This window comes from Agelaius phoeniceus, chromosome 26 (assembly GCF_051311805.1).
Source record: "Agelaius phoeniceus isolate bAgePho1 chromosome 26, bAgePho1.hap1, whole genome shotgun sequence".
NCBI classification, from domain to species: Eukaryota; Metazoa; Chordata; class Aves; order Passeriformes; family Icteridae; genus Agelaius; species Agelaius phoeniceus.
The window spans coordinates 239,995-254,629 of NC_135290.1; the positions used below are offsets into that span (position 1 = coordinate 239,995).

The 14,635-nt window shown below is 60.6% G+C and overlaps 1 protein-coding gene across 1 annotated transcript; it reads right to left on the reverse strand.

Annotated features, from left to right (window-relative positions):
• Positions 1-1,127: 1,127 nt before the first annotated feature.
• On the reverse strand, positions 1,128-14,013 carry SOCS7 (suppressor of cytokine signaling 7). Its single transcript, XM_077190987.1, has 10 exons — positions 12,693-14,013; positions 8,397-8,461; positions 7,719-7,823; positions 7,308-7,409; positions 6,495-6,625; positions 5,874-6,042; positions 4,154-4,282; positions 3,800-3,935; positions 3,097-3,245; positions 1,128-2,449 (listed from the first exon to the last, which is right to left on the reverse strand). Exons 1-9 carry the CDS (start codon positions 13,511-13,513, stop codon positions 3,125-3,127), a joined length of 1,779 nt encoding a protein of 592 aa, XP_077047102.1. The 5' UTR covers positions 13,514-14,013; the 3' UTR covers positions 1,128-2,449; positions 3,097-3,124.
• Between the last annotated feature and the right edge of the window lie 622 nt (positions 14,014-14,635).

Below are 14,635 nucleotides of genomic sequence, written 5' to 3' on the forward strand. Positions count from 1 at the left end.
AAGGGGGCCTGGAGGGGGTCAGGGACTCGGGATTCACCACAAGAAACATCCAACAATTTCCAAGGTTTTTATTTCAAACCCTTTCTCTCTTCCCTTCCCGCCCCTCCCACAGCAAAAAAATAAAACCCCAAACAGCCCCAAAAAAACCCGCAAAAATCGATGCTAAAAATGAGTTTTACAAACACCAAGTCAGCTCTTCCTGGCTGACCCTGTAGGAAAAAAAAACCACCCCAAAAAAACCCCCAAACCCCCAAAATCCAGGAATTCCACGCCAGCAGTTCCTAAAATCCCCCACAAGAGGCCAAACATGCCTATAAATACAATATTTACACACAAACCCCACAGCTCCCCACCCCAAAAAATAACCAAACACACCCAAAAGTGCATTTGTGGTTCATATCAAAACCCATCATTATTAATATTATTATTATTAATTAATTTTTTTTCATTAAATCTGAAAGATTGGCCTGCAAAGTCCGTTTGGTTTTTTATTATTATTTTTTTAACCATTTAGTAACTTTTCTCATATATTTATGAAAATAAATTATACAGCCACTATTTGAATAAATTAAGCACACACAAAAAAAAATAAGATTAAAAATTAAAATTAAAAATTAAAAAAAAAAGGGGGATAAAAATAAAAATAAAATTAAGCAAAAGCTGCATTTTTTTTTTTAATTCCAAAGGGTGATTCCCAAAATCCTGGGAATCTCCTGCCCTGGGAGCTGCTGGAATCTGCTCATTCCTCCTCCAAAGGTGAGGCTGGATCCCGTGAAATTCCTGGGATTTGGGGTGAAGCCCTGGACTGGGAGCACTGGGAGCACCCCAGGCTGGATTTTTAAGGACTGGGATTTGCCCAGGTGGATTTTGGGACACTGGGAGCTCCCCAGGATGGCAAAAAAAAAAAAGCCCCAAGAAACCCCAGCTCTGCTTTTCCCTGATCTGCTGCTCCCCTTCCCAAGCCTCTCCCATTCCCAAAGAAGAGTGGGAATGCTGTCACCACCGCTCCATGGAGAGAACAGGAATTTCCCTGGATTTTCCCTGGATTGACTCTCACCTTCCCAATTCCCTGCATCCCATTATCCATCCCTGATCCATTTTTCCTTATTTTTTTTTCCCAAGGTCTCTTTTATTTTTATTTTTTTTTGGGAAGAAAAGCTGGAGCAGGCCTGGTTCTTGGGAAGGTTTTCCCTCACACAGTCCCATGAGGTATTTCCATGGATGTTCAGGCTCAGTTTCACCCAGAAACCTGGAATTTTTTTAAGGATTGTGGGTTTTTTTCCCCTCCAAATCCCAGCTGGAGGAGGCAGGCAGGGTAGGGTTTGTAGCACCTTTTATGGCAAAGCAGCTTGGAATTTTTTCCATTGAAATCCACAGGAATTCCAGGACTGGGATCGTCCTGGCTGCTCCCAGGGCTCCGGGGAATCCTCAGATCCAGCAAGAGGGGGCAATTCCTTGGATTCAGAGCACTGCCAGGAATGCTGCTCCTCGAAACACAGCAGGGAAGAATTCTCCCCATGGAATTCCTGCTCGGGGGCTGGAGCAGCAGCCCGGGATCCCAGGGGGTGAGGGAGGGAATTTGGGCCCAGAATCAGGGAAGGAGCCAAAACTCTCCTGGATTGGCTGTTCCTGGTGTCCCGGGGAGAGGAGGGAGCTGCTCCAGGAGGATGCTCCAGAGGGAACCACTCCATTCCCAGCCTCTGGAACCCACCAGGGACAGGCTGGGAGCGCCCATCCCAGGTCTGGGGTCCCTGCAGGATCCAGGGGCAGCTCCAGCAATTGCAGCAGCAGCTCCTCCACCTTCCCAGGGCTCCAGGGGAACCCCCACAGCCCACGCTCCTCCCTCCTTCCTTCCTTCTTCCACGGCTCCAAGCTTTTCCCAGGACGCTCCTGCCACTCCTGGAGGGTTTGGATCTCTTTTCCCAAATCCTGGGAAGTGGGGGAGCTGTGGAGCTGCTCAGGACTCTGCACTTTGTTTATTCCCCGGGGTTCTTCCGTCCCCCTGGCTCCGTTTGCAGCTCTCCAGAGAGGATCAAAGCCTTGCCACGACGCCTGGGAGCAGATGGATCTTCCCAGAGAATTCCCCCTTTTTCCCTCCCTCTCCCCCACCTGGAAATTCCTGAGGTGGGATCCGAAAATGCGGCTGGATCAGAAAAACCCAGTTTTTCCTCATGCTGAAAATCCAAAAGCAAAAAATAAAAATCCAGAGACGTCCAAACTGAAAGCTTCCAGGAAAACTCGGGAATAGTGCCGTGACATTCTCTGTTCCGCGGGGACCCCGCGGGGCCGGGCTGGGTTCCCCCGGGATTCCTTCTCCCAGGAGCCGGGGCTCCAGATCCTGCTCTGCTGGGCTTCCTGGGAATGCTGGGCCCTCTCCTCCAGGAAAAGAGCAGCAGCAGCAGCAGCTCAGCCTCCTCCCCACCATGGCAGGAGGGCAACATCCAAATCCCTGCCGGGACAAAACACCGGGAACTGGGATCAGATGGGACTGGGAGGGATCCCATCGCGGGGGCAGAGAGGGAATGGGAATGGGAACAAGGGAGGAGCAGGAGGGTGGAGCCCTTCCCAAGGAAAGATGGGAATGGTCAAAGGCCAGGAAGCCTTGTTCCCCTTCCCAAGGAAAGCTGGGAATGGTAGAAGAGCATGAAACCTTGTTCTCCTCTCCAGAAAAAGTTTGGGAATGGTAAAAGACGCCCGAGGGAGCAGCCACGGCTTCTCCAGGGGGGCTCTGAGGGAACAGGGTTGGATCCTGGGATGAGGAACCATTCCCAACCATTCCTGGGGCATTCCCAGCCATTCCTGGGGCATTCCCAGACCACTCCAAACCATCCACGGACCATTCCAGACCACTCCAAACCATCCCCAGATCATAACTGAACCATTCCAAAACCAATCCCAACCATTCCTGGGGCATTCCCAGACCATTCCTGGGCCATCCACGGACCATCCCAGACCACTCCTGAACCACCACCAGATCATTACTGAACCATTCTGAAACCAATCCCAGACCATTCCCCAACCACCCCCAGAAAATTCCAGGACCATTCCCCAGCCATCCCAGACCACTCCCGGACCATTCCAGGACCATTCCCGCACCGTCAGTGCTGGGGCGGCTCCGGCTCCGCTACGTGGAGGATTCGGGCTCCTGCTTCTGTCGGGAGATGAGCTGCGCCTCCTTGAGGGACAGGTACTGCTCCTCCTGCGGGTCGTAGTAGTAGAACTTGCGGATGTAGGAGATCAGGGGCCTGGAAAAACACCGGGAACAACCGGATCCCTGAGCCACAGCCCCTCTGAAACATTCCCAAAACACACCCAGAGCCTCTTCCCTGGAAAAACACCGGGAACAACCGGATCCCTGAGCCACAGCCCCTCTGAAACATTCCCAAAACACACCCAGAGCCTCTTCCCTGCAAAAACACCGGGATCAGCAGGATCCCTGAGCCACAGCTCCTCTGAAATTCCCAAAACACACCCAGAGCCTTTTCCCTGCAAAAACACTGGGAAGAGCTGGATCCCTGAGCCATAACCCCTCCGAAATTCCCAGAGCACAGCCCCTCTGACATTCCCAGCACCTCCAAAGAAACAGGAGCTGCCTGCCAAAGCTCTGGCACAGCAGGGAATTCCTCATTCCCAAGCTGCTCAGAATTCCCACTGCACCCACAGGCCATCGTTCCCGCCACCCCAAAGCTGGAAAAGCCAAGGATTCCCTCCCGGATCTGAGCTCACAGATCCCTTCCCGCTGCCTGGGAGGGAGGGAGGGAATTCCAGGGATGATCCACGGGGGAATCCCAGCACTCACTTGGGCAGCGGGAGCTCGGGAATGTGGTCGATCCGGACCAGCTGCCGGATCCGGAAGCGGCAAAGGTGCTGCAGGGATTTGACGTTGCTGAACCTGGAGACGGGGTACAGGAGCTGGACGGGCGTCGGAGGGAGACCTTTTGGGGGAAAAAAGGAGATTTTGGAGATCCGGATTAGGCAGGATTAGGCTCCCAGGCTCACCTGGAACATCCCATTCCCAGGTTCACGTGGATCACAGGAACGTCCCATTCCCAGGCTCACCTGGATCCCTGGCCCATCCCATTCCCAGGCTCACCTGGATCCCTGGCCAATCCCATTCCCAGGCTCACCTGGCCCATCCCATTCCCATGCTCACCTGGGACCCGGGAGCGCAGGAAGTAGAGGAATTTCCCGTTTTTGGAGTGCATGATCGCCCTCTTGATGAACTCCACCACGGACTGGCAGCGGTCCTCGAACTTGGGGTGGCACCACAGGCTGAAGGTCCCTTCCACGAGAGAAAGAATTCCCATTATTCCAGGGGAATTTTTGGGAAAGCACAGGGGAATTATTCCTGCTATTCCAAGGAATTTTTGGGAAAGCACAGGGGAGTTATTCCAAGGAATTTTTGGGAAAGCAGCTTTCCCAGCACCGCCACACAATCAACAGGGGGAGGATATTCAGTGACAAATCTGGCATTCCCAAAATTCCGTGGAATAGGCTGTTTGACGGATTTGGGAACAGCTAAACTTTTCAATATTCTTATGTTTAATCAATTAAATATTCTTATATTTAGTGAATTTAATATTATTATATATAGGAAATTAAATATTCTCATATTCTGGAGTGTCCCTTGTCCATGCCAACATTCCCAAGGGAAGGTGACCTTGGAGCTCCAGGTGCTGCTGTCCCCATTTCCCAGCCTGGGATCATTTTCCATGGGAGCAGTTTCATGTTCCTGCTCCTTGATTAAGGGGATTGTTAATTAGGCCCTGGGTCACCCTTTGTCCCCGTGCTGTCACCTGACCTGCCAGGTGGCCCAGGATGAAACTGGAGCTGGGGACATCAGAGCTCCCAGTGGGTCTGGACACCCCCTCCTCCCACCAAAATCCGGGAATTCTGCAGGCTGGGAAAGATCCCAGCTGTCCCCTGGACAGCGGTGTCACCGTGTCCCCAGGTGCCACCTGCATGTGAGGCTTGGACACTTCCAGGGTCCAAAAGCCTGATCCAACGCCTGACCACACTTCCCAGGAATAAATTCTCCCTAAAATCTCCATTTGTCAGAATTTCCTCTAAATCCACTTTTCCAGGGCACCGCCAGCCCTTTATTCCTCAGTAGTGCTCCATGCAGGTGTGGTGGGTGATTTATAACCTCCTGAAGCTGGTGAATGGCACCCCAGGGACTTGGGATTCTGGGAATGGCTCACCTCAGTAGTGCTCCATGCGGGTGTGGTGTGTGGGTTATTTATAACCCCCCTGGAGCTGGGAATGCTATCCCAAGGATTCTGTGATCCTGGGAATCACTCACCTCGGTAGTGCTCCATGTGGGTGTGGTGGATTGTTTATAACCCCCCTGGAGCTGGGAATGGCACCCCAGGGATCCCAGGAATCACTCACCTCGGTAGTGCTCCATGCGGGTGTGGTGTGTGGCTGTTTATAACCCCCTGGAGCTGGGAATGGCACCCCAGGGATCCCAGGGATCCCGGGAATGGCTCACCTCGGTAGTGCTCCATGCGGGTGTGGTGTGTGGTTGTTTATGGAGCTGGGAATGCTATCCCAAGGATTCTGTGATCCCGGGAATGGCTCACCTCGGTAGTGCTCCATGCGGGTGTGGTGTGTGGTTGTTTATGGAGCTGGGAATGCTATCCCAAGGATTCTGTGATCCCGGGAATGGCTCACCTCGGTAGTGCTCCATGCGGGTGTGGTGTGTGGTTGTTTATAACCCCCTGGAGCTGGGAATGGCACCCCAGGAATCCCAGGGATCCCAGGAATCGCTCACCTCGGTAGTGCTCCATGTGGATGTGGTGTGTGGTTGTTTATAACCCCCTGGAGCTGGGAATGGCACCCCAGGAATCCCAGGGATCCCAGGAATCGCTCACCTCGGTAGTGCTCCATGCGGGTGTGGTGCGTGATGCCCTGCGAGCGGAAGCTCAGGCTCAGGATGTAGCGGGGGTCGGAGCTGTCCCGCACCAGGAAGGACCCGTCCGGTTTCCCCTTCAGCTTCATCTCGGCGTCCTCCCAGTTCATGGGGCCCCAGTACCACCCGCACTGGGAACAGAGAGCGGCGGCTGCACAGGGATCGCCTCGGGAAAGCTCCCGGGAGCCGATCCCCATGGGAATTGCACCCGGTGTGGGCAGCCGGGATTGAGGGACTGAGGGACGCCAGGCCCTGAGGGGACAGAGGGGATCCAGACCCCCCTTCCACACTCAGAAAAGGTATTCCTGGAGCCCAAAATCATGGATTCTCAAATCCCAAACCCTGAGGGGCCGCATTCCCAAAACCCAATCCCTGAGGGGCCACATTCCTAAAACCCAGTCCCTGAGGGGCCGCATTCCCAAATCCCACACTCTGAGGGGCCACATTCCCAATCCCAGTCCCTGAGGGGCCGCATTCCCACATCCCACACTCTGAGGGGCCGCATTCCCAAATCCCAGTCCCTGAGGGGCCGCATTCCCAGTCCCAGTCCCAAGGGCTCGGATTCTCCCCCTGTCCCCGGTACCTTCTCCAGCTCCCTCAGGCTGGCGGCGAAGCTGCTGGGGTCAGGCCGGGCCAGGGGACACTGCAGGTGCGGCGGGGGCGGCTGGCCCGGGGCCTCGGGGGGACGCAGGGGCACGATCCGGGGAAAGGCGTCTGCAGGGACAGACGGACAGACAGACAGGGTCACTGTCACTGTCATTGTCACTCAGACACAGCCAGGGTCACTGCCATTGTCACCTACAGACAGCTGGGGTCATTGTCACTGTCACCCAGAGACAGCCAGGGTCACTGTCATTGTCCTTGTCACTCAGACACAGCCAGGGTCACTGCCATTGTCACTGTCACTGTCATTGTCACCTACAGACAGCTGGGCTCACTGTCACTGTCACACAGAGACAGCCAGGGTCACTGTCATTGTTGCTGTCACTGAGAAACAGCCCAGGGTCACTGTCACTGTCCTTGTCACCCAGACACAGCCAGGGTCACTGTCATTGTCACCTAGAGACAGCCGGGGTCACTGTGACTGTTACACAGACACAGCCCAGGGTCACAGTCACTGCCATTGTCACCCAGACACAGCCAGGGTCATTATCATTGTCACTGTCACCCAGAAGCACCTGGAGATTGCAGGAGAGAAAAAGTGGGGACTCCAGGAGGGGAAAAGGGGGAGATTCCCAAAGGGAAAAAAGCAGAATTCCAGGAGAGGGGAAAAAGCAGAATTCCAGGAGGGGGGAAAAGCAGAATTCCAGGAGGGGGGGAAAAAGCAGAATTCCAGGAGGGGGGAAAAAGCAGAATTCCAGGAGGACAGAGGCAGGGCTGGCCAAGCTGAGCTGACCTGGGGCGTGGGGCGGAGGAGGCGGAGGCAGAGGGAAGGATTGCAGGGAAGAGCCCATGGGCCCCACAAGCACAGCCGGAGGCAGCGTCCCACTGATGTCATCTAGGAGAGAGCAGAGACAGGTCAGGAAACAGAGAGAGAGCAGCCCCAGAGCCTGGGAAACAGCCTGGAAAAGGGAATCTGAGGATTCCCCATGGAGCCCCAGAAAACAGCACGGAAAAGGGAATTTGGGGATTCCCCATGGAGCCCCAGAAAACAGCACGGAAAAGGGAATTTGGGGATTCCAAGCAGCACCTCCTCTCTGGTTTGGGTTCTAGAGGGATCCCTTTCTCAGCACTGGGATTCCCAGGGCTCCAGGGATGAATCCCAGGGCCCATCCCCAGGTTTCCAGGGCCCATCCCAGGGCAGTACCCAGCAGGCTGAGGCTCCGGCGGGGCGGCGGCGGAGGGGTCGGAGGGTGAGGGGAGCTGAGCCCTCGCTGGGAAATGTCCACGTCCACCAGTGACACCGTCTCACCTGCGAGAGGAGAGGGAAAAGCCCAGTGAGGACCCGGGATGAGCACGGGGAAAGGAATTCCACAGGGTTTGGGAGGTTTCCCCCGTTTGCTGCTCCCAAAATAAATTTCTCTTTGAAGAGGCGTTGAGTGAATTTGCCCCAAGCCTAGCAGCTGGATGGGATGAGGAGGCTCCATAGGATTTTTCCCAGCGTGGAATTTCCAGACAGAGCAGAGCTGATCCATGTGTGCCACCAGGGACACAACCATTTTAAAAACATTTAAATTTTTAAAGTAATTTAAAAATAATCAGATAAACGAATAAATAATGAAATCAACCTCCCAAATTAAAGTAAAAATTTGGCATCTCCAGATTTTGCTCTGCAGATTCCTTTGAGGAGAAGCAGCTCCTTTCCTGGGGGTCTTGGGCTCAGATCCTCTCCCTGGGGTCTCCTTTAGGGTCTGAGGCCAGCAGCACCAAGGCACACCAGAGATCGCAGTACGGGATCCCACAGAAGCGAAATTCCCCATTCCCGGCTCATCCCACAGCAAAACAAAAAACCCCAAACTCGCACAAATCCCCCCCAATTCCTCACCTGTGAAGAGGGGGCTGAACACAACCGGGGAAAAGGCACTTTGGGTTCTTGTCAGTCTGTGTTTCCTGTGCGGGAAAACAGCGGAAAATGGGCTGAGGAGAGATGAGGGGACTCGGAACTCCCAAAGGGAAAAAGCAGAATTCCAGCAGGAAAAACAGGAGAGGCTTTTCCACCAGGAGAAACGTCTCATTCACCAGGAGAAACCACCTAAGGACCCACCCGGGCCCGGCTCAGCACCATCCTGGCCCGGCTCAGCACGAGTCACGACCGGACTCAGCACCACCATGCACCGGCTCAGCACCACTCAGGACCAGGCTCAGCACCACCATGCACCGGCTCAGCACCACCCCAATCCGGCTCAGCACCATTCAGGACCGGACTCAGCACCAGTCAGGACCGGACTCAGCACCACTCAGGACCGGACTCAGCACCATTCAGGACCAGGCTCAGCACCACAGCACCACCCCAACCCGGCTCAGCACCATTCAGGACCGGACTCAGCACCACCATGCACTGGCTCAGCACCACCCCAACCCGGCTCAGCACCACTCAGGACCAGACTCAGCACCACTCAGGACCGGACTCAGCACCACTCAGGACCGGACTCAGCACCACTCAGGACCGGACTCAGCACCACCATGCACCGGCTCAGCACCACTCAGGACCAGACTCAGCACCACCCCAACCCGGCTCAGCACCACCCCAACCCGGCTCAGCACCATTCAGGACCCGGCTCAGCACCATTCAGGACCCGGCTCAGCACCATTCAGGACCCGGCTCAGCACCACTCAGGACCAGACTCAGCACCACTCAGGACCGGACTCAGCACCACCATGCACCGGCTCAGCACCACCCCAACCCGGCTCAGCACCACCCCAACCCGGCTCAGCACCATTCAGGACCGGACTCAGCACCACCATGGACCGGACTCAGCACCACCCCAACCCGGCTCAGCACCAGTCAGGACCGGACTCAGCACCATTCAGGACCAGGCTCAGCACCACAGCACCACCCCAACCCGGCTCAGCACCATTCAGGACCGGGCTCAGCACCACTCAGGACCGGACTCAGCACCACCATGCACCGGCTCAGCACCACCCCAACCCGGCTCAGCACCACCCCAACCCGGCTCAGCACCATTCAGGACCGGACTCAGCACCACTCATAACCCGGCTCAGCACCACTCAGGACCGGACTCAGCACCAGTCAGGACCGGGCTCAGCACCACTCAGGACCGGACTCAGCACCATTCAGGACCAGGCTCAGCACCACTGAGGACCAGGCTCAGCACCACCATGGACCGGACTCAGCACCACCATGCACTGGCTCAGCACCATTCAGGACCCGGCTCAGCACCATTCAGGACCAGGCTCAGCACCACTCAGGACCGGGCTCAGCACCACTCAGGACCGGGCTCAGCACCATTCAGGACCAGGCTCAGCACCATTCAGGACCAGGCTCAGCACCACACAGGACCGGGCTCAGCACCACTCAGGACCGGACTCAGCACCACCATGCACTGGCTCAGCACCACCCCAACCCGGCTCAGCACCATTCAGGACCGGACTCAGCACCACTCAGGACCGGACTCAGCACCACTCAGGACCGGACTCAGCACCATTCAGGACCAGGCTCAGCACCACAGCACCACCCCAACCCGGCTCAGCACCATTCAGGACCGGACTCAGCACCACCATGCACTGGCTCAGCACCACCCCAACCCGGCTCAGCACCACTCAGGACCAGACTCAGCACCACTCAGGACCGGACTCAGCACCACTCAGGACCGGACTCAGCACCACTCAGGACCGGACTCAGCACCACCATGCACCGGCTCAGCACCACTCAGGACCAGACTCAGCACCACTCAGGACCGGACTCAGCACCACCATGCACCGGCTCAGCACCATTCAGGACCAGGCTCAGCACCACTGAGGACCAGGCTCAGCACCATTCATAACCCGGCTCAGCACCATTCAGGACCAGGCTCAGCACCATTCAGGACCGGACTCAGCACCACTCAGGACCGGACTCAGCACCACTCAGGACCGGACTCAGCACCACCATGCACCGGCTCAGCACCACTCAGGACCGGACTCAGCACCACTCAGGACCGGACTCAGCACCACCATGCACCGGCTCAGCACCATTCAGGACCAGGCTCAGCACCACTGAGGACCAGGCTCAGCACCATTCATAACCCGGCTCAGCACCATTCAGGACCAGGCTCAGCACCATTCAGGATCACATCTCTGTTCCCTCAGGCCCCTCAGCCGCCGCCGCCACCCCGGCCGGCAGGGGGCGCTGCGGAGATATCCCCGGGCCCGCCCCGGCCTGCGGCGGCCGCGGTGCGCACCCGGTACGCACCCGGTACACAGCGAGCCTCGGTGCGCACCCGGTACACAGCGAGCCTCGGTGCGCACCCGGTACACAGCGAGCCTCGGTGCGCACCTGGCTCACATCTGTTATAAACAAAAATCTGCCAGTTTTTTTGTGAAAAAAGGAGTTGCGAAACCAGTCCGACGAGTTGCTGGCAAAGTGAAATTCTACCTGTTTGTTACTATCATCACAAGTCCTTGTAGTTAATGGCTCCTTTTGTAAGAGTACAGGCCCTGGCTAGGGCTAAGTTAATGGCTCTTCTCCCCGGACAGCGCGGGGAAGGGACGGGGGCATCAGAAGGTGCAAAATAACTTCGGGACCACCATGGCTTGAGAAGTGTCAAACTTACGGAAAAGACCCCAAAAACAACGAGCCAATACAGAATTAAGAAATTAGAGTGATGTCTGGACGTGAGGAACAGAGCGCTGAGCCTGCAGAGATGCTGAGAACCTTTGCTGCCCCTCACCCTGAGCAAAGACATCATCTGAAACCAAGACCACGAGCCGGGAGGGGGCAAAGAGTCGAGGTCGGGGTCACGCTCTCCTGCTCCCGCAAGAACAGAACCCCCAGATCAGCCCCTAGTGGACAAAGCTGCGCACATCCTCCTCCTCCGAGTCACCCTGGGAAAGAGGGTGGAGACTGCAGACCCGTCGGGCTTCCCAATCTTGAGCTGAGCACTTTTAATAGAGGCCTTAGAAGGAGAAAAAGTCTCCTGCCCTGTTTATTTCACGCCGAGCCCCGGTACACACCGGGCCCCGGTACACACCCGGTACATCCCCGGTACTCACCGAGCCCTGGTACACACCCGGTACATCCCCGGTACTCACGGAGCCCCGGTACACACCCGGTACAGCCCCGGTACACCCCCGGTACACCCCGATTCCCCCTCCGCGGACACCGCCTCGCCCGGCGCTGCCGCCCGCTCCCATCCCCGGTTCCGCCCGGCCACGCGTCCCGCACGCGCTGCAGCCGCCGGGGCTGCCGGCCCTGAGCGTCCGTGGAGATGGCGGCAGCACCGGCTCGTGTGGGAGCGGCCTCCCCTCCGCACCCGCTCAGCACCGGCTCAGCACCGGCTCAGCACCGGCTCAGGACCCTCTCAGCACCCGCTCAGCACCGGCTCAGCACCCGCTCAGCACCGCCTCAGCACCCTCTCAGCAACCCATCCGCACCCGCTCAGCACCGCCTCAGCACCACTCAGGACCCTCTCAGCACCCGCTCAGCACCGCCTCAGCACCTGCTCAGCACCCCCTCACTCACCACCACCTCAGCACCACCTCAGCACCCCCTGGAAGCAGGGATGGAGCAGCCCTGGGGAGCAGGGATGGAGCTGCCCTGGAAGCAGGGATGGAGCTGCCCTGGAAGCAGGGATGGAGCAGCCCTGGACTGGGCACAGCCGGGACCGAGCAGCTCCTGCCCTGATGGAACAGGGGTGAGAGGCAGGAGGGATCTGTGAGGTCTCAGCCCAAGAAATCCCGGGATTTGTGCCCCCATCCCAGCCAAGCTGGGGCTGGCAATGATTCCTCCTGCAGGGAGGGAGGGAGGAACAGCTGAGCCCCCACAGCAGCCGCTCCTCACGGGAGTGATGCTCCGAGCCCCGCTCCCGGTGCCGCTCCCTGAGGTTTTTCCGCCATCCCCATCAGGGATGCAGGCCTGGATCAGCGCGACCCTGCTCGGCCGGCCTCTCCCGGGCCCCAGCGCTACCGAGTGAGCGACGAGGCCTCGGCAGCCGCTCCGAGAGCTCGATCGCAACCGGGCCCTGCGGGGCGGGATGGCCCCGGAGCCCCGCACCCCCCTCCGGAGAGCATCACAGCACGGCCCCGGGACACCCCCGGGACACCCCCGGGACAACCCCGGGACACCCCGCGCTGCCCCCCCCGGGGGCGGCATCCCCCCCATCGCAGCCCGGTGCCCCCGTACCTGCCCGGCTCCTGCTCCCGGCCGCGGGCCCCGCACACATCCGTGAGGCTCCCGGCGGAGGCGGCGGCGCTGGCGGCGTCCCCGGTGGCCGAGCCGCCGCTGCAGCTCTTGGTGCGGAAGAGGCGGCTGAGGCGGATGCGGAGCGAGCCCTTCCTGCCGCCGGGGCCGGTGCCGGTGCCCGCGGGCGGCTGTGCAGGGCCCGGGGCTGCCGCTCTGCCGGCGGCACGGGCGGCCCCGCGCCCGGGGGACCCCGGCTCGTCCTCGGAGCCGCTGCCGGCCTCGTCGGGCTCCAGCGCCTCGAGCACCAGCAGCGCATCGCTGGTTTCCTCGCCGGCGGGCGGCCCGAGGCACGGGCAGGGGGTGCCCGCCGCGCCCGCCGCCCCCTTCGCCCCCAGCCCCGGCGGGCGCAGCCCCAGCGCCGCCAGCTGCAGCTCCAGCCCGCTCTGCGCCGCCGCTCCCCAGCCCGCCGCCGCTTTGGGCTCCAGCGCGCAGCGGTGCCGCGGGCACAGCTCGGCCCCGCCGCCCCCCGGGACCCCCCTGCCCGCCGCCGCCGCCGCCGCCGCCGCCGGGCCGCAGTCCTCGCCGGGCCGGCCCTCGGCCGCCGCGTTGCGGAAAACCATCAGCTGCGGCCGCGGGCTGCGCAGCGCCGGCCCGGCCCCCGGCAGCCGCCCCCCGCCGCCGGGCCCCGCGCCCGCCGCGCCGGCACCGGCACCGGCGCCGCCCGCCGCGCCCGCCTCCGGCCCGGTGCCATAGCCCAGCAGCCGGCTGAGCACCCGGTACGAGGCCGCGGCGGCCGCCGCCGCATCCCCGTCGCGCTGCATGGCTACGGCCGCCGCATGGCCCGCGGGGACCGGGACCGCACCGGCACCGGCGGCCGCCGCCGCCGCCCTCGCACGGCCGCGGCGCCCCCCCCTCGCCGCCGCCCCGCCCCCGCGCTTCCGCCGCTGGCCGCGCCCCCCGGTGCCGGTCCCGCCTCTCCCGGTGGCTGCGGTCCCTCCCCGGTGTGGAGGCCGCGCCCCCGAGCCCCCCGAGCGCGCGTGGAGGGGCCGCGGGGACCCGCGGGGACGCCCTCGGGACACGCACCGGGCACAGGGAGCCGCTCGAGCCCCGCACCCACCGCCGGCACCGGCACCCGAGGGTGGCTCCGGCACCCACGGAGGGACCCGCTCCGAGCCCCGGAGCCGCTCCGAGCGCCCAGACCCGCGGGCGGGAGTGGTTCCGAACCCCGGCCCCAGCTCGGAACCGGCATCCACGGGGACGGGGGGGTCACGGATGGTGGGGCCGGGGGGCAGCGAGGGCTCCCGGACGCGCAGCTCCAGCCGTGACCCTCGGACTCATCCCCCGCTCCGGGGCCGGGGGATGCGATGGGGGAAACTGAGGCACGAGCACGAGACGCTCCGTACCGCGAGCCCTGCGGGGCTCTTGCCCGGTTCTGGCGGGCAGCGCGTCCCAAGCGGAGCAGAGGGGACGGGGACCGGCTCTCCCCACACCTCCCCGCGGGCTGGGGCTGGGGAAGGTCATCGTTGCTTGAGGCTGGAGCAATGAAACTGAGCGCCCTTCCGTGCCTCAGTGTCCCCCGTGCACCCCGGCTCTGCTACGCGGGACATCCCCCCGCACTTGGGGGGGGCTTCAGATCCCGCTCTTGCCCGCCCCCAGCCCCACAGGGACACCCCGAGTGGGGGACACCCCCCCCCCATTCCCACCCCATGGCCCGGGGGGCGCCGGGCACTGCGGGAGTGGAACCCAGAACCGTATGGGGGCCCCGCGGGCGCCCCGTTCCCCCCGACTGCCGAGGGGCCGCGGGGAGGGGGATACGGGCAGGAAAATTCCGGCTGCCGTTGCCATGGCTTCCCATCAGGATGCGCTTGCATCACGGCCAGCCCGAGGGGCCGGGGCGCGGGGTCCCCTCGGTGCGCGGTGCCCACGGGGCTCAGAGCGGGGGG

Excerpts from the sequence above, each read along its gene's own strand:
- SOCS7 (XM_077190987.1), bottom strand. The coding sequence starts at position 13,513 with ATGCAGCGCGACGGGGATGCGGCGGCGGCCGCCGCGGCCTCGTACCGG. Across the intron at positions 8,462-12,692 it reads CGGGAGCAGGAGCCGGGCAG|GAAACACAGACTGACAAGAA; the intron begins GTACGGGGGCAC and ends TTTCCCGCACAG. Across the intron at positions 3,246-3,799 it reads CCCGAGCTCCCGCTGCCCAA|GCCCCTGATCTCCTACATCC; the intron begins GTGAGTGCTGGG and ends GTGTTTTTCCAG.